The sequence below is a fragment of the Pezoporus occidentalis genome, unplaced genomic scaffold (assembly GCF_034315485.1).
Source record: "Pezoporus occidentalis ecotype Australia unplaced genomic scaffold, CSIRO_AGI_Poc_V1 ctg37, whole genome shotgun sequence".
In the NCBI taxonomy this organism is placed as follows: Eukaryota; Metazoa; Chordata; class Aves; order Psittaciformes; family Psittacidae; genus Pezoporus; species Pezoporus occidentalis.
The window spans coordinates 8,599,281-8,624,473 of record NW_026915691.1 but is presented as its reverse complement, the minus strand read 5'-3'; the positions used below and the strand labels follow the sequence as shown (position 1 = coordinate 8,624,473).

At 36.8% G+C, this 25,193-nt stretch overlaps 1 protein-coding gene and 1 long non-coding RNA gene across 3 annotated transcripts in view; one reads left to right on the top strand and one right to left on the bottom strand.

Moving 5' to 3' along the window:
• Positions 1 to 2,498: 2,498 nt before the first annotated feature.
• Positions 2,499 to 25,193, bottom strand: part of SLC15A4 (solute carrier family 15 member 4) — a 30,420-nt gene continuing 7,725 nt past the window's right edge. Inside the window, exons 2-8 of one of the 2 annotated variants that reach the window (XM_062631610.1) lie at positions 24,041 to 24,336; positions 23,101 to 23,269; positions 22,007 to 22,084; positions 17,086 to 17,254; positions 12,730 to 12,885; positions 7,561 to 7,719; positions 2,499 to 3,881 (exon numbers count right to left, since the gene is read on the bottom strand). In XM_062631610.1, the coding sequence (XP_062487594.1) occupies positions 3,733 to 3,881; positions 7,561 to 7,719; positions 12,730 to 12,885; positions 17,086 to 17,254; positions 22,007 to 22,084; positions 23,101 to 23,269; positions 24,041 to 24,336 (1,176 nt within the window). In that variant the 3' untranslated portion in view covers positions 2,499 to 3,732. The remainder of the gene's footprint in view (positions 3,882 to 7,560; positions 7,720 to 12,729; positions 12,886 to 17,085; positions 17,255 to 22,006; positions 22,085 to 23,100; positions 23,270 to 24,040; positions 24,337 to 25,193) is intronic. The other variant, XM_062631611.1, reaches the window with a different exon arrangement.
• Positions 19,419 to 22,421, top strand: LOC134170297 (uncharacterized). The gene is made up of 3 exons (XR_009967218.1): positions 19,419 to 19,526; positions 21,485 to 21,569; positions 22,352 to 22,421. It is a non-coding gene; the product is annotated as an uncharacterized LOC134170297 (long non-coding RNA).

The following is a 25,193-nucleotide window of genomic DNA, read 5'->3' as shown; positions in this document are numbered from 1 at the left end:
GTCGTAAGGCTCGTTTGCAAAGCACTGTAATCCAATTACTATGTAACTAGGTTTTGACAACTCTTCTTTCCACTGACTTACAGAACAAAACCTATGTTGTGAATACTGTAATGGAACAGTTAATTCCAATATGGAGATGCCTATTAAACCAGGCTGTGTGTATGACATGAAAAAACAGCCAACAGCCACCTTGCATGAGCTGTCACTAGACAACGTTGACTGAAAGTACTGTTTATCGCTGTTCTGAACTTAGTGCTACTTGGAGCAAAGTGTCTATTTACATCCTTATTGTTGTGTAGCTTCTGACCTTAGTTCTCCTCTCTGTTCTTTCACTGCAGTTACATCGCTGTTCTGGAAGGCCGGCAGGTGCCATGCTCTCAGGTACGTGCATTATTCCTCCAGCAGCACTGAGTTTTGTCTACAAATTCTCTGCTTCCTCAGAAATGAATCTGCATCTCAAACTATTGACTGTTCAGATGGAAAGCATTGTAGTCTGTTTCCCCAGAGGGCTTGTCTGCAGTAGCTTAACTTGCCCTGCACATAACCAAAATCACTAGGATACCATTTTTCAAAAAGCAATTTAAAAACACACGCAAAATGTTAAGAACTCCATGCATCTTTTAATACAGGTTTATTGTTAAGCTGAATCCTTGTGTGACAAGTGTCAGCCCTGAGCAACTTTGGGTGAAAAACCCAAAACACCCAAACAAAACAAAAAAGACTTACAGAGTTGACTACAGACTTCTAAGGGAAATACTGATGGATGCCTCAACTAAAGTAATTAAACTCACTCTGGAGATTTACATAAGCAGAATAAATGAAAAAGCCTCCCTTTTTCTGAGGAGGGCTATTCAGTACAGGCTGTAGCCACAAAGGCATGAGAAGCCAGGGTTTGCTGTACTCTTGAAAGATCTGCAATTACACAAATAATGCCTCCACCTTACAATCTCAAATGAAACACAGGGACCCAGGCATCTGATCTTCATGCATGATTAGATTATAGCTGGCATAGGCTTTGTAAGGTACACACTTATTTTCGTCATAATTCTTTATGACTAAAAGTAATGAATTTGAATCAGATACCTGCTCTCAGGTGACGAGTACTTCCTTTCCACTGTGTGTTTTGAATTTAACATGCCTGGAAAGACAGTGGGGTGAAATGTCCAGTGGGGTGACTCCTGTCACAACATTCTGTTACACTGGAACAATCTTAGGAAGTGAATGTAACTAAATTCAACCTATACACTTCAAGGTATTTTATCAATAAGGTGCAGTGCTCAGTCACAAAGTTAATTGATTAGTCCTATTTCTGTGACTGGAGCAGAAACACTAAAAGACAAGACAAGGAAGAAGAATCCGCCAAGCCTTTGAGTCACAAAAACGCCTTATCCTTTTGATGCAAGTGTCAGATTAATCTTCGTAAATGGTCATAACTGCTTGTGCCTGGAGCTCAGCCATGTCGTTCCAAAGAAAAGTTATACAACTGGTTGCATGTGCTGTCTCATCTCCAGAGTGTTAGAACCACCAACAGAAACATACAGACATTTACTGTATGCTTGTAACAGGGTAAAAGATACTTGCCCAAATGTTGAGTGGACTAACAGAGTATTAGTTTTTTCCTTTAATAGTTTCACTAAAGTTTGCCTGCACAGACTGCCACGGCTGCTGTTAGACACCTCATTTCTTGCAGTCATGTGCAGATTACTCTCCATTCTTCATTAAATTCACTTTTAACTATAATAGGCAGACACAGCTCAGATGGAAAATCTATTAATTTTGCTGAAAAATGTTGGATCTTGGGGGGGGGGGGAATAGTGCAATAAATTAAGTTCAGTTACCACAACAGGGATAAGTAAACAGGGACCAGAGGTGGTAACTTCTAAGACCAGAAGCAAAATTACTCCTGGAGGTTCCTTCCTGCTAAGGCAAGGATGCTTTTAAAAGCAAGATCTTTATACAACTAAGTAGAATAACTTTATGGACACAACCCAATTCCCTCATGTGATTATATATGCCTTAGAAGTGAATTAAATAAACATGAAACACTACAGATTCATCCCTGTATCGTAAGTGCCTGATTGAAAAAGCATACATAGAAATTATTTTGTCCCTGTATGTTCCTTATGCAGCTTATACAATCTTAATATTTTTAGCTGGATATAAATGGAATACTCCAGAAATATAGCAGATGGAGCTCTTAAAGTTAGAAAAGGAAATCAGCTTTTCCTCATATGAGATACTACTTACTTACTTCTTTATATAGTATGATTTAAAACTGGAATAACTGAAAAAATGCAATCTCTAAATAGCATCTACACTGATTTACCTTGGTAAAGACAGGACAGCTTGCATTCAGCTAAGTTATCTGACAAAACTAATAGGATGCCAGTGTACACTTACAAATCTAATAGCATTCCACTATATATTTAGGAAATAAAGGCTAAAGAAGTAAATAATTGTAATGTAATTTTATCCCCCTAGAAACAAAAGGTCAAAAGTCACAGCATGGAACTTCATTTTATTTTGTAAACTCATTAAAAAGATGTCCATGTACAAAACCAGGATATTTTAACAACATAAATGCAGACAAAGGAAATGATAAAAATTCAACACGTTAATAAAAAGTTGAGTTTTTATTTTCTTTCTGCATAATTCCCTGTATCATCCATACCATCTGCACACAATCTTAACTACAATTGTTAGAATCATTAAAATTCAGGAGGCTGAACATAAAAACCATTTGCTCTGCTATAGGAATGTGTTGCTGAAGGATACAAACCCTGTAGCATGTTAGCTAGAAGAAAGACACAAGACTGAAGAACTGGCTGAAAGGCTTCTAAATTGTTACTGTGTATTCATCTTCTGAGAATTCAATCTGTTTTCTTCTGAAAATATTTATATATTCCTTAGGGAAATAACAGCATTAGATTGAACAGGGTTTTTCAAAAGATGTTTGTTTCCATATTATCCTAATACATCTACTGCAGCTCCAAAAAATAAAAGTATTTCTGAAGTAAAACCATTTCAGTCCAAACAAGTGTTTCATTGTGCACCAAAAGTCACAGCCAGTTATATGACAAGCTACTGTGACATATAATTCAGGCTTCAGTATTGGATATTGCGACTGCAAGTTTGGACTTAAATCCTTGAGACACTGCCAGTGAAAGGTCAATTATAAAACTTAATTTCTTTTTAATCTGCAACTTAATTTGTCCCTGTTTCTCCTCCAAAAATGACTCTCAGGATTGAAAACTTATTCTTGTAACCACTTCTTGAGGTTTATTAAAACGCTTTCTTTCTTGTGTCCTCAAATGTAGGCTTGAGACTCTTGAGCATTTACTCTAGATCCACTCTTCTTCACTAAGCAGAGTTTTTCAGTCAGGAAAAATTCATATCATGAATCCTTCTACTCCATTTCCATTGTAAGTGTCCTGGCTTCCAGGAGTTTAGTAATCTCACGATTAACAAAGAGCAACTTGAATGCCTAGGCTAGAGTAAATACACTTCCGAGATCTGTATTTGTCCTCTGCCAGGACATAGTAGTAGTGCAAGAAACCAGCCCCGCCAACATAAGGCACTTACTGACATTACATGAGAGGGGGGCAAGGGAGAGAACTCTTGTAACATGCAAGTCTAGTAAGAGTCTCACTGGAGAAAACCTTGATATTGCAGACGTAGGGTGCACTGCCACTTCACCGTGAGCTGCTGTAATAGTCTGCTCTGTAACAGGTATCAGATCCTCCCATTGGCAGCCACTTCATTAATCTTTGTTTTTTGGTGATCATATTTCACAGAAACAATAAGGAAAAGCAAGAGGGTTGCTCCTTGGATAGCAGCCAGCAAAAAAAAGTAATAGTTTAATTGGCAGCCATTAATATTACCTAGAAAGAAAAAGATTGATACAGATTACATGAATTAAAATGTCACTCCCTTCAAGCCTAACTAGTGAAGACTTCTGGCAAAACCAAACCAAATCACATCTCCATCTGGCAGCACAGTTTAATTTTTAATTATCCAGAGCAAAAGATGGACCTTCTGAGGAAGATGTGCACAGTACAAGGATTGCTTGCATTTGTGCTTCAATGCCTCAAACCAGGCAGTGTCCCTGAAGACGCTGATATGCTGTTACTGCAGTATTTCTTACAATAAATAGCTGGAAGCTTCTCCTACCACTGTAAGACCTTTGTGCAAACAAAGACTACATACATACAACAGTGGGCATGCTTCATGAAAGTCAACAATTTTAAGGGCTAAGAGGTTAATAATCTTTCTTCCCCCTCCGTCATGTTTTTAAGTCTGGTTTCTTATGCTGCAAACTTGCAATGCCTTGACTTCAGATAAACCTCAGTGTGTATTTTCATGTATGATTTACTTCATAATGGTAAGCAGTAAAGATCACTCCTCAATTTTTGAGGAGATGCCCGATTTCAAGTGCAGAAAGAAAGAAAACATCCCTGTGCCATGGCCAAATGGACTAGAAAAAAATTGCTGTAAATAAAGCTCTGGATCCAAGATGGAAGCAAAATTACACTGATAGACGTTAGTAATGTAAAGCCTTTACCATCTTTTCTAGATGTGCTTTTAAGGAGCCTGGAGAAAACAGTGCTGCGATACAGCTTTAATGAAGACAAAAAAGGAAGTATTTCATGTTTTACAGTTTAACTGAAACAGGTAAATATATGATTTCTTTTTTTGTACTATGTATACTAGAGTCTCCTCCAGCACCCTTTTCACCCCTACTATATGGCCTTTCTGCATCTGGAGGCCTGTACCTCCCTTCTCTGCTAACTCAAAGATAAAATAAGAAGAAAAAGATGAATGTTTTTGAAGGGAAAAAAGTTTGGCAACTCTGTAGATATAAAGAAAGTGATTACTCAGATGTCTAAGCCTTTTTTTAGGACAAAGTTTACAATTCATGAAAACATACATGGCTTTTTTTTTGGCTCAATTCACCTTTGACACTCCCTCAAAGTTGTTACAGTGATTTGTACCGGATTAAATAATGTTAAATTAAGAAAGCTCATTGCTAAAATATTATTCCCCTATTAGGCAATATGCATTAACTATTGCTGTACTTCCAAGAACAATGTATTGTGGCTCATTTCCAACATGCACATAAGCCACAGCCAGTTGGACCATTATGATTATCAAAAAGGTTAGAGTAAAAACAGTGAAGTATACATCGATCCTAACAAGCTGTTCATGCAGCATGCCTATAACTGTTAAGATTAAATTACTTTAATTACTGAAACTTAAGATCCAATTAAATGAACTTATAATAAAACGCAGTAAAATTAAACAGTCTTTCCTTGACATTTAAAATACAATATACACGTGAATCTCCATCTCAATAGCAGACGCGTTTAAAGAGTAGTAATTATCCTTTATGGGATGGGATATTAAGCCCATGCAATCTCAGTTTTTGTCAGAGAAATAACAGTCATTTCAATGGCAGCAACCAACACAGCAGTGCCAGCAGAGAGTGAACTTTCTCAGCAGAGGTGAGGCAGGCAGTTACCTCTCATATGGTATCACAAGTTAGTATAAAAAGCAGAAACTTGGTGCATGTGACTATAGTTATTATACAGCATCTAATGTGTCCTGGGTTCAGCTGTAGCAGTTGTTGTTCTTCTTACTAGCTGGTGCAGTGCTGTGTTTTTGACTTTAGCTTGAGAAGGATGCTGATAACACACCCAATGTTTTTAGTTGTTGCTAAGTAATGTTTGCTCTGATCAAGGACTTTTTCAATCTCATGCTCTGCCAGTGAGGATGGGCACAGGAAGCGGGGAGGAAGCAGAGACAGGAGACCTGATCCAAACTAGCCAAAGGGGTGTTCCATACCACAGCACATCATGCCCAGTATATAAACTGAATTTGATAACTTTCAATAATGTTCTACCAAATGAAAAATTAGTGATTAACAGTTAAACCAGTAGCTACTATGGATACTACAGATCAAAATCACCCACTGAGTTCTTCAGCCTTGAGCCAGATGAATATAGCTGCTGAGAGGGCTCGATTGTATGCCGAGTCTTTGCACTTTTGAAGGGAGAAATGTCCAGTTCTGACAGCTGTCCAAAGGACAATCCACTGAGCTTACTCAAAACAGATGACCAGCAAGTCATGAAAGGTAACATCTTCCAGCTCTAGCCAAATCTGGATATATTTACCACAATCTAAATATCTTATAGAGAAAACATTCGGTACTGTCTTCTCTTAGGTTGCTTCAGAAAACAAAGGCAAAAGGCTAAAAAAGCAACAAGTATCACACTTATTAATTTGTATGAAATTCTAGCCTCCTATTGAGCCCTTATTAACTGAATTATCTATACAGAATTGCAGAAAAAGATGCTCCTCTGATTTTGGAATTGACTGGGAATTTGGGAAAAAAAGTCTCTATGTGATTTTCATTTGGTGAGGGCACTTCCATAAAGTTAAGGCTACCTGTGACCTTTTGCAGGTTTTCTTAAAGAGTAACATACAAACAAAAGATGACAATTTGAGGCATGTGTACTGTTCCAGACAACTTTACTTTGTGGCAGCATGCAAACTGGGTTTAAATGGCAAATTCTCTCATGACAGATTTAAAGCAAGCTTCGGCTGCACTTTTAAGCCCTGTATATACAATAGGTCTAGCATACATTTTAAGAACTTTTCACACTCCTTCTGTTGGAACTAATTAGCCCAATGAGGATGGGATTTTTCTGGAATTCCCGAGGTGCCACCTACTGGTGCCAATAATTATTTTTAACTTTAACTGGCAATACAAAGCAGATTGGACTTTTTTAAGACTACAAATAGCTAGCAGACAGAATGACCTCATGGTAAGTTTGATGAAGTCTCCTGAAACTAGGAAGCTGAATAATCACTAAGAGAGATGGATACATTTTACTCCCTATAACTGCAGAAAGTAATTTCAGGACTTTCTAGAATCATAGAACAGTTAGGGTTGGAAAGGACCTTAAGATCATCTAGTTCCAACCTCCCTGCCATGGGCAGGGACACCTCACACTAAAGCATCTCACCCAAGACTTTGTCCAACCTGGCCTTGAACACTGCCAGGGATGGAGCATTCTCAACCTCCCTGGGCAACCCATTCCAGTGCCTCACCACCCTAACAGGAAAGAATTTCCCCTTTAGATCTAATCTAAACTTCCCCTGTTTAAGTTTTAACCTGTTACCCCTTGTCCTATATTCTATCAAATATATTCTTCTTCCACACAGATATTAAGTATTTTTTACTAAAATACAAAAGTTTCTAAGTCATTTCTAGTGATGAGATGCAGTAACAGCTGAGCAGGTAATTGACAGGCCTTACCAAGGCAAAATACTTTATGCATCTTTCCCATGCTTTCATGAGGGCAATGTGGCATTTGGCATAGTCACAATTACTTCACACTTATATGTAAAATGAAATTTTATCTTTAACAAAATAGTAAATTTATTTATTTTTTAATAAGCACTGTGCCAAGACTCAACAGTTCCACACGCTTGATGCTTAACTGCTTGTGAAGGAAGCCTTCTACTTGATAGACTATGAATCCACTGAAAATAACTTACCAAAGTCTGTGTGATTACTCATCCAGCCAATTTCTTTAATAGACACTAGCGCCAACAAGCCAGAGCCAACAAATGATCCAATCCCCGAGAAGAAAAAAAACAGCCCCATGATGGCACTCTGCATAGATTTGGGAGCAGCTGAATATGCAAATTCTAGACCTGTATTAAAAGATAAAAAATGCTATTAGAAGATCTAAGAAATGATAGTGACTTGTTCTCATTTAATGCCACAGAAATTGCAGCTGTATACTACTTGTGGTATGTTAATGACCTAAAACCAACCTTGGATATCAGGAGACAGGGAATTGAGGTAGTGAATCCCTATCAATCCCCTCTAATTGTTTTATGAACCCTGTTAAAGGTCATCAGTGTATCAACCTCTTAAGCAGACAACATTTAAGACATTCACTTTGATTTTATTAGATGTGTAAAATCAAAAAAATCTTCTGAGGCAACATATTCTTTTTTCCCCATCCAAAACTATCCTCAGATTCATGACACTAACTCTAACCTGGCAAATTCCATGTTCCCCATTTCACTTATTTCTATACTGCCCATATGATGTGCAGTATTTACAAAGCACACGACATCCCCTGCTGAGAACAAAGTACTCAGGAATTGAAAGGTCACTCTTGCATTGACCACAAGCATTTATTTCTCACAGACTCAGTGTCTGTATCTCTGAATGTGCAGACAGAAATTAAACATAGCTGGAAAAGCAGCAATTAGTTTTAATTTAATTTCCCTGTAGAACTCTCCAAGCTCATTGCTCGCTACCCTGTTCTTTTTAAGGCTTGTAGATATGGGACTTCAACATTAAATTGTCCTTATTCAAATTTCAACCAAGAAAACCAAGAAAAACAGACCAGTGACATCAATGTGAAAAATCTGAGCTACTGAATTTGAGTACCAACAGAACGCACTGGGTTAGGCTCTGCCTTGCAAAGACTAATGCCCATGATTAACTCTCCTTCTTAGAGTAATACTCCTGTCAAAACTCAAATGGGATTATTCGCAAGAGACAATCATACACATTCTTTGCAGAGCCTTTTCTGACAGGTGAAATGCTTGTTTCAAAACAGTCTGCTTCATACTGAAAATTAATGCTACCCCATAATCATTTTTCTTGCCAAAGAGAGCATTATAGACCTGAAAATGGCACAAACCTTATGTCTTGCATAATAAAAGTATGCTTTATCTACATCATTACTAGTATTTGACTTCTACTACTCCAGACAGAGTTTAATAGAAATACAGTAGCATTTCCTTCTAAGAAAAGGCCTGACATTTCAAGATAGTGCCTGTTATGAGGGAGGAGCTTTGTTCTTCTAAAAGAAACGGAACTATGTTCTCACTTATTCTGCACTGACACCTGAGAAATCTCCGATAACCAACACCCTGCTTCTCTTCTCTTTTGCAAAACATGTTATCATGGGCCAACAGCAACCTGCCTGTGATTCTAGAAGGGAACTGAAACATTCTTCATGCAACTCAGTTGTGTGGGTTCCTGTAAATTCAAACCATAACAAGAGAATCGCTACAGTGATGGAGAGACATCTGCAAACGGAACATGGGGGAGGGCAAAACTACACTTATTTGGGGAATTAAAAACTCAAGGTTTTCTTTCTAAGCTTTGCCACTAATCTAACAATGCAGATTTTTCAAGGCTAACCTCACTTAAAGAAAAAAACAAGTCTACTACTTTCCAGACACAGTAACTTGGTATTTAACCTCTTGTTAAGCTACCACAGCTGCCCCAAGTCTCCAAAGGATCAGTCATGTTTTGGTCATCAGGCTTTTATACAGTCTGTACACGTTATCTCAAGTGTATCACATAAAAGGATCTGGCCCATTTCTTCTCTTATTTCACACATCTACTGGATGCAAATGTTACTGCTAGAAAAAGATCTTAAGACACAAAACCAAACCAGAATGGGTGTAACACTATGCACTTTTTGCAACAAAATAAGGCACGTTTCTAAACCTGAATAATGTTTCCAGCAACCCTAATATTTAATCTGGCAAAAGGAACATAAAATCTTTTCTTTGCCATCAGAGCTATTTTTGCCTGCTGGCAGCCATTGATAATGATTTCATGCTACCTCAAACAAGCAGTTTTGCAATGAAACCCTCCAGTTGGTGTTGTCATGTGTGATTACAATTCCCAGTTAAATAAGGATCCTTTAAGAGGATTGACAGAAAAATACAAAAGATTAATGCAATGTGTGTCATCTTTTTAAAGAAGGTACCTCAAGTGTAACTAATGTGGCTTAATAAGAATATGCTTAGGCTTGCAGTAAACAAGTGATATTTAGTCCCTTTTTATTGACGATAAACATTTCCAAATTACTGTAGTTTTGTTACCATTAACACTTTGCTTATTTTGAAGCTGAATTTCATAGCACAACAGATACCTTTATCAACTTTTTAGTATCAACTTGTTAAAGTATACTCCGAGGTCTTGAGAGGCATGCTTAAAGATACTAAGAATTCAGTTTAGATAATAATCAGAAAGCAGGTAAGAAAAAGCTTTGTAAAACAAATCAAATGAAAGAATAATAAAGCAATTAAGATCTGCATAGAATGGCTGGTTTAATGAAAAAGAGAAGCATTTGCATTTCCTATCATTGGCCAACAGGTTTTGAAATTAAAAAACTCCTGGTACAGAGCCAGCAAATACATAACAGCAGTGTTCACCTAGAATAGTGAGAGCCTTAAACACTTCTCATGGAGAAGTCCACTAAAGCAGCTGAAAAAATAAAAACCAACCCTTGATTTGGGGTTCAACAAGCAGGAACTGCATCAAGTCCTTGACCCTTCCACAACCTGCAGACAGGTTTGTCATATTCTCCTTGCAAACACCTATGAACTAGTAACAGTGCCCGACAGAGAAACTAAAATACATATCCTCTGTTAAAGGATATGTGTTGACTGCACTGCTAAAGCATACTATCTATTGAAGAATCTAAAGTGTGTAGCATCTTGAGTCATAATGTGCTTTAGAGATCATGAACTACCCCCTCTATCTTTAAAGATAAATCTATCTAAAGATATCTCTTTATTTTTTAAGGATAATGAACGAATGATAGGTGTTTACTGAAACAAATTAATTCAATGACTTGTCTATACATCACTGGCAGGGGGTGGAGAGTGGTGGAAACCAGAGACCTTTATCAGAGATCAGATTCTTACCTCAAACCTTCAGCCATTTGGCACTTACCCATTCATATACAATACTGACTACTGCAGAACAAGAAATGAAGAACTAGACTGCAGTTGGTGCAATCCAGTTAAGACCCTTATGTCCAAATCTTATGTTTACTATCATTAGACAGTTTGTGTGAGATGCTGGTTTCCAGGTACATGCTATGTGCAAGCAGAGAGCTAACTGCATTCACATTGTAAATGGGACACTCCCAAGACCAATCTGGTGGGAGACATCAGCCTACCGTTCACCAGAAAGGAAAGAGGACGCTAGTAATGCATTTGAATGCATATCACAAAACTACAAATACACACAAGGCAAAGCCATATCACAAAATAATTCCTCCAACATACTAAATAACTAAGGTGGAGTTTAATATGTGATAGATATGTCTGACTCTTCCCATCACACGAAATCACAGGCCAGACAGCTGGTAGAGAAGCTCAGAGCTTTTTTTTTTTGTTTCCTTAGATAGGAAAGGAAACCAAGCCCACACTTTTACTTGCTGAGCAATCCAACCACCTTGTTTTATTTCCTAACAACTGTGATGAGAGTAGAACATGTGTAACCAGAAACCTGGTGGAGTGGAGGTTCTCTGTTCCACTAAGAGGGGAACAAATGGGCCATGTGACAGCTGGGGCTACCGCCAGCAAGAGCTTACAGAATTAGAGAATCTCATTTTAACCCACTGTACTTGCCCAGTGTGAGGAATGAAAGTAACCTCCTGCAGGAGAAATGAAACCAAGAAATGCTGTCCTAAGGAATCAAAGAAAAAGAGCTATAAGGAATGCCAGTTTGAACTGACGATATTCAAAGTTCAATACTCTCAACACATTAATAACTAACTATAGTTAAGCAAATACTAAATGATTTTTAAAATCAAGACTCTGGAAGAGTTCCAGTATATTACATCAGGAAGCTCTGCAAATCTCTAAGTAGTATCAGAATAGCTACTTCTATGATCATGAAAGGTTTCTGTTACTGCTAACCAAGCATTGCTTCCAAGCACTAGATACAGAAACACTGTGCTAAGAGATTCACAGTAGATTTTCACTCGTTTAACTACAAGTAAACAAGTGTTAGGCATACCACAATGACAAGAGATATGTTGCGTGTGCTTTCCTCCTCTAATGAGCCCTGCATGTATATGAAACAGAGCAGAAAATAAGATTTTATAGTCCTCTTCACCCTCTCCTCCCACTTCACTTTCAGTTTAAAAAAAAAAAAAAATAAATCAATATGATCACACAGCTGTTCACTGCATCACACAGAAGAGTATTAAGAAATCTAAGTTTTCTTGCATTTGTTCAGGAAAGGGAGGATTTGAACAGTGCTTCAGTTTGCCCAGTGTCACACTGAAGTACTAAAACAACTACAGAAAAAACTTATCTCACCAAAAAACTTTAGAGAGGAGTTATGTAACACTCAATTAGAGATGTAAAAAGTCAAGTAACATGAATTTAAGCTGGCAATAAGCCTTTCCAAAGATGGCTTATTTCTTCCTTTTTCCCCTCAGAAAGGTGTTCCCACTTACTGATTGTCTTTCTGAAGGGTGAGCTCAGCTTTAAGCCAAAAGCATTACAAAGCACAAATTTTATTTGCAACAGAAGAAGATTCAGAGGAGACAATACTGCATTGAAATTATTCTTTCAAATACGATGTTGGAAGAGTATATTGTTTTATATTGTTTGCAAATACCTTGTGCTAACTGGATGACAAATGAATATTGTAAGTGTTGCTCTTCTTGAAATTCAGCCTTGATAACATACTCTCATAAAAGCTAATTTTCAAATGTGAAAGACAATAGTTTGCTTTGACACTTATATTAAGTTATATTGTATAATATTGTATTTGGGAACATTAGAGCTTATTTATAATGATTTGAGAAGGAAATATTTATTTTCTAAGAATCCATCATTTATGATAGATATGAAAGCAGCTTTAAACCACACAAAGACTCTTACCTGCTATACTTGCAAATATTTCACTGAATCCAATCAGCACATATTGAGGAATCTGCCACCATATTGGCATATCTGCAGCATGGTATGTAACATTTCCAATTGTCTGATTAATTGTTTTAACCTTTACCATTTTCAGTCTGTTGCCTTCCAGAATTCCTACATGAAAGGGGGGGGAGAAAATAATGACCTAAGACACAAACATTGTTTCTTCATATTAAGAACTAAATGAGGATTCAGCCCTGCACTGCAATTACAAGTTATAAAATAGGAATATGTATTTCCTTATATCCTAACATAAAGCATTTCAGACTATTTTTGCTGTTGTTTTTCCAAAACATACAGTTGTTCTGCCACAGAATTGGTGATTATATCATTACTCAGTAGGGATAATTATACAAATACTTAACCCCTTTCCAGATGCATTAGCTGAGAGCTCTCTCATATGAGCTACATTGGGTTTTTTAAAGGCAATTTCATTTTCACAAACTACTACTTTGCAGTGTTGAACCATTGCTTCTGCCACTATAGTATTAATAATTTAGAAACCATTTCAGTTACCTAAATAGCTACACTAGTTCTGTAGAACTACGGAAACCCTCTACGAATATGACCATGACATTTATATGACAGTTACCATCCCAAGTGATCCAAAAGCTCATTAAAGCTTGATTTACAAGCAGTTCTTTGCATAGGAAGTACTTCATGCAAAATGAAAAGAGGTACTATAGATGGTAAAATATCACCACTTTTAGCTCACAACAGTTTAGAGTAGAAAGTATCAAATAATGCTGTAGGGGTTTTGTTGAAGTTGCCCACATTAAGGGATCTGCCTCACTGTTACACAAAATGCACAGAAACTTCCTGCTTCACCCCAAAAGAAGGTCTATAAAAGAACTTTCAATATCCTTGGAAATAAGGTGGATTTATTCATTACCAATTCAGAGGAGCAACACTGAGTCAATGAAACTACTTCCTACAGAACCTGTTACACACATGGACTCCTATTTAGTGCCTGTCAGTTTTGGTCTCTTTTTACTCGTTGAGCCAAGAGCTGACCTAATCCTGGGCCACAAAATATCACTCCTGTTACCAAAATAAAATCCACTACCACTGTACAAGGCTTAGATGACAGACACACTGCTTCATGGGTATCATACCATGTACAACTGATTATATCTGCTTCCTCACTTCTAGCTTTTCTTTCCTAGAAGCAGCCAAAGGATGACATAGATATTTAGTGTGATGTTGGCTGAACCTATTGACAGCACTTTTCATATAAACAAGCACAATCAATTTCTAACACACAACATAACATCTGTTTTCCTGTTTATTCTCAAGTCTGTGACATACAAACTTTGAGGGGGCCAACCAGATCACTGTCTCCCTGCTAAGTGCCAGTGTTTCAAGGGAAATGGCTAATACTTGCAAAAACCACCTCATACCATGACATGAAGTTTCTTCATTAGCCCTGGTCATGGCAAGAGATCCAAGCTTGGAAGAAAGCATGAGGCAAGCCCCCTATAGCTCCCATGTGTAGTCTGTAGGTGAGGCCATAACTAAACAAGAAGTTCTAGAAATCGTATGCTTAAGGATAACATTGTATTTCATCATTTTAGGGAGCTGGAGTCAGAGCTCTGAAAACCAGTGAGGAAGCACACATTAAAAAGGGTCTTAAGAGTTCTTTGAAAAAGATGGAAGGCTGCATTTTATAACTCATGTTTGTTCATTCATAGCAGTTCAGAATTGATTCAGCTTGAAATCTCACAACAGCTCTACAGTCTGATCTTCTGAAACCCAAGAGCTGTACAGGGAAAATATGTTAGGCTGACTCAAGTTTGTTTAAATATTACCTTGAGGCCCTTAAGGAGTGTTTTCTTAACAAGTGTTTTTCAGGTAAAGACTGTTCTAAACTTAATACCTCAGTGCCAGGCCACCACTTTTTCCTCTACCTTCCTCACTTTTTCGGTGACCACTTACCCATCTTAAGTATCTTTTAGTTCTTCAGCCACCTCTGTGCCCTCTGGACTATGAGGAGCTAATTTAATTAAAGCTGGTTTTCTTTATGTTTTGGTTTTAATACAGCTGCCAAACATTTCAGAATGGACCTTAATTAAAATGTAACCAAAGCAATGCAGTCAGCTAAGAACTTGGATGTAATTCCATTCATACGTATTCAACACACAAAAAATCACTGCATCTCAAAATGATCCTTAATGTGTTTGATACTCTTCACAACACATGCAGATTTAGGAGGTATTTAGCCACATATGAGCATAACTACGCAATACCAAATTTTGCCATAAATTATCTTCAAAGTTGAGTACTTTGGAATCCAGAATCTATTGATTCTCACACTTTGACAGACGAACTTCAAATTTAATCTTATGGTTTTAGTAGTTAAAGGGATTTTAAGGTCTTGCTATAATTGTTTAAACTCTAATAATGAAGTAGATTTTCCAGTTGAATAACCTTAAATACTGCTGCTTAGAATTTACGATTAAATGCATGGAGCACTGGCAGATGTTCATTAAATCTAATCACTTTTATTCTCACAGTTTAGAAGATACTTAAAATAATCTAAACAACCTAATAGGCAGCCTAGGTAGCGTCCACAATTAATGTCAGTTAAGATAAGCAAGTTAAAATGGAAATATGGCACAAACAAATTAAGATACTTCCAAGATTGCAAGTTAAGATATTAACATCTTCATGCGTTTACAATTTTAATCAGTATCTCTCTCCAAGGCAAAAATGGTTGGAAGTGATGTTTTATTTTATGCATACGAATATATGGCTTCTATAAATACACTTATAAAAATTTTATGAAACACAAACCAACAGAAGTGTTCCACCCTGCTAGAAATAAAAAGAGTTTCCTAGGCCCCAAATTTGTCACAACTGAAGCTCTTAAACTGCTGTTATGATGAAGGGATGTTAAGTTACTCCAAAAGGTTAAACTTTCCAACCAAACTGCAGGTAACCACCCAAAGAATTCATCTTCTTAAGAACAGTCAGGAGAGGATGAAACCAACAAAGCCATGAGTTACATTTGTAGGTGAGTAGAAAACAAGGTGGCATTTCAAATTTTGAAGAATTCTGCTATATGAACACATTCCTCAAATCAGCAATCATAGCTTCATATGCTTTTCTTCCCCAGTACTAGTAAAGACAGATACTGCTGGTTGTGCATTCGCTTATATGTGAGCCAGCAGGTTCTATTTAAGGAGCTGACATTTAACTGTTTTACATCATCTTCTTTTGCTGGTAGCAGTGTCCTAAGTAATATGGAATAAGAGAAACATTCCTATTTTAAAGTTTAAATGACTTTGCTTTAAGAACTTTCCTTGCCTACATAGAAAGTGACCTTGGCCTAATAAGATAATTATCTCTCTTATTGAGAGAAATCTTAATAGCCGTATAAAATGTCCCCTTCTCTAAAATATAGGAGATTACAAGTGCTGAAATTAATTTATTTAATGCTATAATGCTTTATCAATATGTTCATTACAGTGATACTAGGTGAAGGCTATAGGTTCTATGAAGCATTGCTCAGTTCCACATCAGCAGTGCTTAACAAGTTTAAATCATCTCAAAAGCAGCCGATTTATGGTTTGAACAGAGTTGCCATCTTTTTCCTCTCATGCTATAGCTAAGCTATTTTACACTACAGTAATTCCTAAACATTAGGGAACATTAAAGTAGGGGAGAAAAAAACTAAAGTGTAAGGAAACTCTTGTTCAGCCATAATCTAACTTTATTATTTCAGATACAGGGAAAGGATTTTAGGTAAAACTTCACTTTTTTAATACTCGGAAGTCAGACTGTATGAAGGAACATAATTATTTCTGAACTGTTTTTCAGATTAAATAAATTTTCAACTTAACGATAAATTGTTGATAAATCAGACAACATGGACCTCCACAATACCATAAAGTTTAATTTAAGGTGACTAACAGCCTTATAAACACTGGACACTTTGCTCAGGCACTGAACACGAAGCTAAGGATTTGTTGAGAAAACATGGTCAGAAACCAAACAGTTCTTTTCTACCAAGCATACCAGAAAGTAACACTGTATGTGAAAACCTTACCTAACAAGTTGGCTTTAAAAGGTATGCTCAAAGTCTGTTTCAGGCAGGAAAAGTGGTCCAATTATCACAAACATTCAAAACAGTTCAGTAAGTCCTTGGGTAAAATCTCTTTCATTGTGAGAAATATATCCATGCAGTTCCATTTAACTATCCCATGAAAAAGAATTCTGAATAATCTTAAAGATTCACAAAGGTTTTTTAAAAATACTCTTGCAAATAGCTGAAAAAATAACGATGTAAGTAGATCTCTAAAATTGTTTTCTTACCTGCAGCAAATGCAGAACACATTACAAAGAACATTCCAACTGCAATCCTCTTCAGTGAGGATGGAAGCAAGCCATTTCTCTTTAAAATGGGGTCCACCAGTTTGTCTTTTAAGGGTATTAGGATGAGAATAAGCACTGCATCAAACATAGTCAACCAGGCTGCTGGAAACTGAAAGAATAGATGACTTAAGTTAGCATTATCATACTTCAAGGATTGATTTTTTACTATTATTTTTTACAAAAGAAAAATATTTTTGATGGAACACTGAGAGCCAAAATAACCTGCAGATATAGACACTGTGAAAAGAAAAATAAATGTGTGTAAAAGCTGAGGAAAACAATCAGTTATACAGGTTTTCATTTAATTTGGCAGGTCATGATTCTGCTAGCTCAGAAGCAGAAATGATTCCTCACCATAGTAACTCCAACAGTACTGCATAGTCTTGCTTCCAGCTGTGCTGAGGTGGGTGGGTGTTGGGGCTGTTGTTTTGGGTTTGGGGTCTTTTTTGGTGGGGGGGAGGAAAGGTGCAGGGGTGTAGGAGCTTTCCACTAGAACTGAACAACATCAGCTATTCAGAGTGAAAAGGTTCTTTTTACAAATGCAAATAATACTGCACATCGCAAAATGAGGAATAAGAAAAGGACTCAGCAGACGAAGAGTACTCTAAGAAAACAAAATGTAGAACTCAAAGATTTTTGCAAAGGATTTTTTTGTAAGATTTCTAAGCTTCAGAGGGTCCATATTTTACAACCTTACTCTTAATTTTTGTTAAAGCAAAAGTTAACTAAAACTATATGAATTCCTTTTGAAAGAAGAGGTGGCCATTAGCATTGCTGCAACATCCAAGATTTTCTGCATGCATCCTGAAATACATTTAATGGAAAAAAAACAAAAAAAAAACACTATCCTTTGGGAGCTTTTCTGCCATTAAGCCTTTTTTTTAGCCATAGAAAACCTGTCTGAGGAATGGCTGATTGTGCTACTCAAATCTAGTAAACAAAATTGTGCAATTATTTAAATGAATACACCCCAAGATACATCTTTAAAAGCATTCAAAGTCAGCATTAATGGCGCACAAGTCAGGAACTGATTTAATGCAATTAAATAGTCCCTACTGTTTTGCTTCCAGTGATAGACTCCAATTTGACAGAATTAAACTTTTTTTCTACTTCAGTCATGAGAAATATTTAATAGCTAGGTTCTGTAGATCTATTATTAGGCTTAGAACTTTCAGAAATATGCCACAGAGTAGTGGAAACAGAGTTTTACTAATGGAATACAAAACTCAATTAAAATTAAATTACACTTGTCAAATGAACAAATAGTATGGTGGAATACATGCATTTCTCATTTGCAAGAGTCAGTAACTGACAGTAAGATTCCCGTCTGTATGAATGAGACAATTTCTACCAAGCTTAATAATATTTAGCATCTGTTCAGACATAACAAACAGACAGCACAGGAAGATTTATAAACATGTTCTGGTTTGGGGGTATTTTTTATATTGCATTTAGAACAGTGTGATACTGTACTATGCATCGCACTGACTCTGTGACCCAAAATACAAGCACTGCTTGATCTATGTGTTTCAGATGCATTCGGTTTTTGGTACTAAACTGTTTCTGTGGGTACGGAAGCACAAGGTTAAAATAGATAAATATTTTTCTAGAGATTATCCAGGATGACCAAGGGGCCTGTGGCCCTCAAAGCTACAGCCAGAGTGCCAGCCACATTCCCTTAAGGCTGCAAATCTCAGCCACTGCAAGTATCTCAGAAACCCAAGCCCTCAGCCCTCTAACACAGTGTGGGCATGTATCGTTCACTGGAGATTAGAACCCTATTTCACTGAGTGGTTGTAGTCACTCCAGCATGGCTGACAAGATGACAAACTGCAAAAACATGAGTTAGCAAAATGTGAACCTTTAGATCTTCATAAGCTAAGCATGACTTGGCACTTTCACAGGAGTCTGCACCAAGAGCACCAAGTCTTTGACTGACATCAAGCCATGTCCATATTCAGCTCTGTCAAAAGCTCCAACTAGCATTAGAGCATATATGAGGACATTTTTAGCACCCTCTCCATGTAGACACGTTGCAACAGCCACTAAACATACTACTGCCTTCTTGCTCTGCATTACAGTTGTCATTGCAGTTCTCCAAGGCACCCAGACAAATGCTTTCTGGTTCATAGTCTGCAATCCCCAAGAAGTGGGTGATGATGGTAGAATATGAATTGATGAATGGTACAATTATGATGTTAGAACTGAATTCATCCTAAGCTCTTTAATGTTTTCCAGGCATTTCAAGATCATGCACTTGAAAATGGGAGTAATAAGCTCATTTGGCTATATAAAAATATTCAGTAGTTTGCTACACAAGGTGACATACATTGCTTAGCCATCTTCACTCACTTTGGAAAATGCACAGTGAATTCTGCTTAGTTAGTCAAGTTCTTGCTTATTTTAAAATATTCAGCAAAACTTCAAACCTGTCAATTTCCCTCCCTCTCCCATTCACCTTTTTGTTTGCTTCAAATACCACACTAACCTTAACCTCTGTAACAGTTTGTACAAAGACTGATTTGTGTAATAAGAGTCAAGGATGTAGGAATTTTTTGCCCTTGCTGAATCTGTTAAGAAAGAAGAGAAATACCAAATGCCTCTGGCACTGCTGCATTTCATACAATCGATCACTTGGGTTTGGGGTTCTTTGGTGGTTTGGAGTTCTTTTTTTGTTTAAAAATCTACGTTTTTCCATTTTCTACTCTATCACGAGCCTGCAAATTAAAAGGGCATACACATATATCACTCTTTTCATAGCAAGAGGAAATATATTAGTAAATACACTTGATTAGTATTGGGCAGAGGTACCTAAAAGAGCTTAAAGAAAGCCTAGACCTGATAAGGTACAAAGCTACTAAGGTAAAACATTATATTACCACTCGTTTATTATCTCCAAACACTTCCATTTGGAGAAACCAAACTAGTCAGAATTGCTTTCAAAGAAACTGCCTACATAATATAGGCTGCAGGTCAGCATCCTTCAAGTAGACCACACACCAAGGAAGGCAGCAAAAATCAAATTAACTTATTATTGACTTCTACTGTTAATGCTGTTAAACCACAGGAAAGTATTTCAAAATAAACCAAGAAGAGCAACATAACTGATGCACTGCAGAAAAAGGAGCCAGTCACTCTTATGCAAGATAGAAAATCCTGGTTTAGAAGTATCAAGACAGACCAGGATTATTGTTCCATTACCTTGTATTGAATTCTGCATACTCTAAGTAAACACTAAAACCAGGTAACTAACTTTTAAAGCCATACTTTCAAGTTAGAAAAAGTGGCTACACGTCATGAGTGGTGTTTTAGTCTTGTCAGCAAAACCCATAAAAGCCATTATTTTTCTGAACTAATTCCAACATAATACTCTCCTTACAACTTGAAAACAATTCTAATGCCCAAAAAGGTGATGGGAAAGGCTCAGTTTGATAACCAAAGCTCCACGTTCATTTCTATACTATAAATATTCAGACTGACAATGGGACTCTGAAGTCCTGTGTACACTTTGTTACAAGAAAGAAAAGCCACTTCTCTAGTCAAACTGACAGTGTTTCAACAAGACAGTCACATGTTTCATAATAACAGAAAAAAATCCAGAGAGTTCTCTTAAATGCAAGCAATAAATAAATATGAAAAGCTCAATGAAAAGAACAAAATGGGTTACATATCAAAATGTAAATGTGCCAACCTGTACTGAAGAATTAGTAGTATACTAAAAAATAGCAATTACCTTGAATGTAATCCACAAAATTGATGCAACTAAAGCAGAAGCCTCAGATTAATCAGGGTTTTTTTTAAACAAGAAAATATCTTATGTTTAAATAAACATGCAACTCAAACACACCAAAACTTAACCTTGAAGGGAAGGTGGCCATGGTGTTCTGTGCCCAAATGCTATGCAACAAAAATTACACAAACTGAGAACTCAGCTGAAGAAACTGACCTTAGATCCTTTTGTTGATGCATTTAACTGAAGAAGTGTCAGACTACTCTTTCTTTATTTTTTTTTAACTATGTAAAAGTAACTAACTAGCACTGGGTTGGTTTAGAAGTCTTACTTGACCACTTACTTAACCACTAACTTCCATTAAGCCTTCAGCTATGATTCAAAGCAGTTCAGTTTTCAAGCAAGTTCAAACAAAAATAAAGCACAAGCATTTTTTTTGATCTCTAAGAAGACTGAAGCTATTCTGTATTATTGATATTAATTTAAAATAAAAGAAACTGATCTTTAAGGTCAGTTCAGCCCAAACTCTTCTGTGATTCTAAACTTAATTTTAAAAGAGTTTCCAGTAAGCCTGTTAATACAGTCATACTTTCTGTTTTTAATTCTCAGTACCATTTCTGCAATTACGTGATGCCAGCCTTTCTTGAAATACAGTGATTGAACAACTACCTCCAGTATGCTCAACTGATCCAAGGTAAAGTGAATAAATATTAACTGAACAGTATGAAGTTACAAATGCATTCAGTTCTGAATTTGCAAATAATAATGTTACAGTTAACTATGGGTATTCCTACTGAGTCTGTACGAATGTTGTTGTGCTACTAGCAACTGTGAAAACTTAGGGCATGTGAATTTAAAAGCTTTCTTCAGAGATCATACTTTGTTTACTGAAGGATAAAGATACTCTTAATTGAAGCAGTGAAAGCAGTCTGAATACATACAAAACAGGATGGTGTGAACTTCATATACTGGTAGGTATGCCAAAATCTCTGGACTATGCGTCATGTTTCTAAATACCCAGTATCTGTGGTCATTGATTCTCCTTAGTCACTACCTTAACTTCATGGAATTTTTGTACAATACTGTTTTGCACTTCAACTAAAGAAGCTTCTCACCGTTTTGCCAGCTTACCGTATGAATAGAGTTGGTGTCATTTGATATTTCAGGAATTTTCAGGTGGAGACTTTGCAATACATATGTTGTCTGCATCTAGTAGTAGGAAAGATGAGATTACTTGGAGGAGGACTACTGAGAGCAGGATATTTTTACATTTTAATCATTAACAAAGATGATAACAGAGGTAAAGTGCTACTATAGCAAAACAAAAAGAATTAGTGTCAGAACCTTGCAAGATTTTTTAACCCCTACATTTATTTTTACTAAAAGCAAAGAATCATTCATGTCACCTTAAAAACAACTTCTGTGTATTTTTCTACCAAAACGTATTTGCTATCCCAACTTCTCTTCCCAAGACAGAAGAGCCAGAAAGGAATTAATCAAAATGAAATCTGAACCACTTACCCTGACCTATCTGAATCAACTACAAGATGAAACATAGCTCAAATATTTGAGATGTTAAATTGCACAACTGTGTTTTAACTATCATTTTCTTTTCTTTTTTATTAGCAAGTAAAAATACTATTTGAAAGGATTCTTCGCAGCCATTTTTCATCTCTCAAGTTCAGGATGAGTTTCATATTTATGAGAGTCCTCAGAGAGACGTGAAATTAGATGCTTTGGCGTACTGGTAAGCTAATATAGCTTTCCACAATTTTATCTAGCAAATAAAAAAAAATCAGAAGCTATCATCACATAGCATTAGTTTTGCTAATATAACATTATTAAAATGACTCCTGAGATGCAACCCCAGATGTGTGAAAGACAAGTAGTTAACATTATTGAACACACGGGTGTTAAACAGGTCAAACTGCCAATACCAGAGTACCAAAAAAATCTTCTTCGATACTCATCTTTAGAATCACTGCTACTGAATGCCAAGTGTAAATAAACCTTACAGAACAGCTTCCCCACAAAAGCTTTTGTGCGTTTCCTCCAGGTAACTGCTCAGGGGGGTAATTTTCAGAGAGGAGTTAGATTTATAACACAGACTCAGAACTGCAACTGCCAAGAGATCTTTCAAATGCAACTGGGAGGAGGAAGTTATGGCCCTTAAATTATGGTTTTAGACATGTAAAATAAAAATGTAATTATTTGGAACTACTCACTTGAAAATATACTGTCCAGTAAGGTATTAAAGCCAAAAAGACAGGGATAATCTTGACAAGAGCCTTCACATCTTCTACTTTATCTTCTCTGAATGGGCCCCCACGAGACAGCTTGGCCATCTCAAACAGGCTTTGCTTGCGAGGTTGCTGAAGTACTCCCTGGCTTTCGCTTTTGAAAAGAATTTGAAATGTTCAGTAAAGCAGCAACAAAACCTCAATATCTCATTATAAAAAGGTCACACATTTCCAAAAAATGTTACTTGTGTAAGTTGCATCAGAACAACTAGATCAGGATGGATCATCAGCAGGTGAAAGCATCAGCTGAAAACTTCTATTATAAAGGTTTCTTTATTTCCCATCCTCACACCACCATGCATGAATAACTGGCACTGCAAACTCAGAACTTAAGAAGAGGATCACAAAATACAGATTATTCTTATTAATTGAATTGTTTTGTAATATGAATACATAGAAGGCCAACAGTATTCCACGGCCTTCTTAAGAGTGGGGTAACCATTTGGGAAGCAAAACATCAGCAGACATTTTAGCTGTGCATCAAGCCACTCTGAATATTAAATGCAGATTATAGTGTCTTTCAAATCAGAACTCATCCTATAAACATATCTAAGCAGAGAAGAAAGTTAACTAATGCTTTAAAGGCAGCTCGCTTAGGTTACATTACGCTTTCAGAATGATCTGGCAAGCCACAGCATTCAATCAAAACCAGCAGACTTGACCTTGCAGCAAGCAGACCCAGTGATTTCAAGATGTGCCCCTCTCTCACTCCAGAAAGTATCTCCAGGACTAAAATTTTCCAGTTCTCAAAGCAAAATTGTATCTCCCAGTGTATTCCCTGGTGTGACTTCCTGCCATCTAGTTTGAACTAACTAGTTCCAACTCTTATCACCGAATCCAGACTATATAAAAGATCAATACACACCTGTTAGCTGAATGTTCCACGTGTCTCTTTCTTGAACAACAAGAATACGCGAGGATTTTAAACATGTCTGTGAAGGCACTACCATCAGGTGGTTTTGTGATGAAGAAACTCTGACCACATAAAAAAACCATGAATGAAATCCCAATGCAAACTGTTGGGATGCTGTAGCCAATAACAAAGCTCACGTTCTGTTGAATGTATGCAATGCCTCCCAGAGACAGAATAGCTCCCAAATTAATGCTCCAGTAAAACCAATTAAAAAATCTTCTTGTGGCTTCTGGACCCCGGTCTTTGACCTGGAAAGGATTAAAAAACAAGTCACTCCCTTTCTGAAGAAAATGAAGCCTGTTTATTGGATTCCATCAAGTTCAAGGCACGGAAGAGTTCAGGTTTAGAGTCATACTGAAATCATTGAAGTGTTTCGGGCTTAGCATGATATTTGATGAAATGACACCTTACTGAGCTACCCCATTATATCAGTAACCTACTGCTACAAGTTTAGGATAGGGATAAAATAAGCCATACAATGCTGTAGCTTCCCCATTAAGGACATCATTATTTCTACTGCATTGTCTCTCGTTTGGTCATTTCTCTAGACAAAGCTCACTCAGACTAACATCCCATAGTCCACAGAAGTTGAAATAACTATCTTTTTTGGTAAACAAAGTTAACCTACTTAAAAATTAATTATTAGCATTGTAACTAATTGCTTCTTAACTTGTCATAACCGATAACCATATTCCATTTTCTAAGCCTCAAATGACTGCTTGGTAATTAAAGCACAAATTTAAACTCTAGCACAGTCCTAATGCCTCTCAACATAAACTGAAGACTTGCCCCTCCAACATTTAAAAACTGAATAAATAAATTTGGATTGCTTGAGGTGTCACAAAATCCCAGTAAATATTTATTCTTCTATTAAGGCAGCACTGTTCCTAGTGCTGTCTTCCTGCTTGGAGCTCTCAATGTCTCTCAAGTGAAAGTAAAGACAACCCTGGTTTATAAAACTATCCTGTAGTGTTCATTATCACTCTTTATTCTGTAGTGCCTACTGTAAGTCACCTATGTTTTGTAATTAAGTCACGGGAACCTAACATCACTCATAAGATGCGGTGTAAGAGGAATCATGCAAGTTACAATTTGAAAGACATCA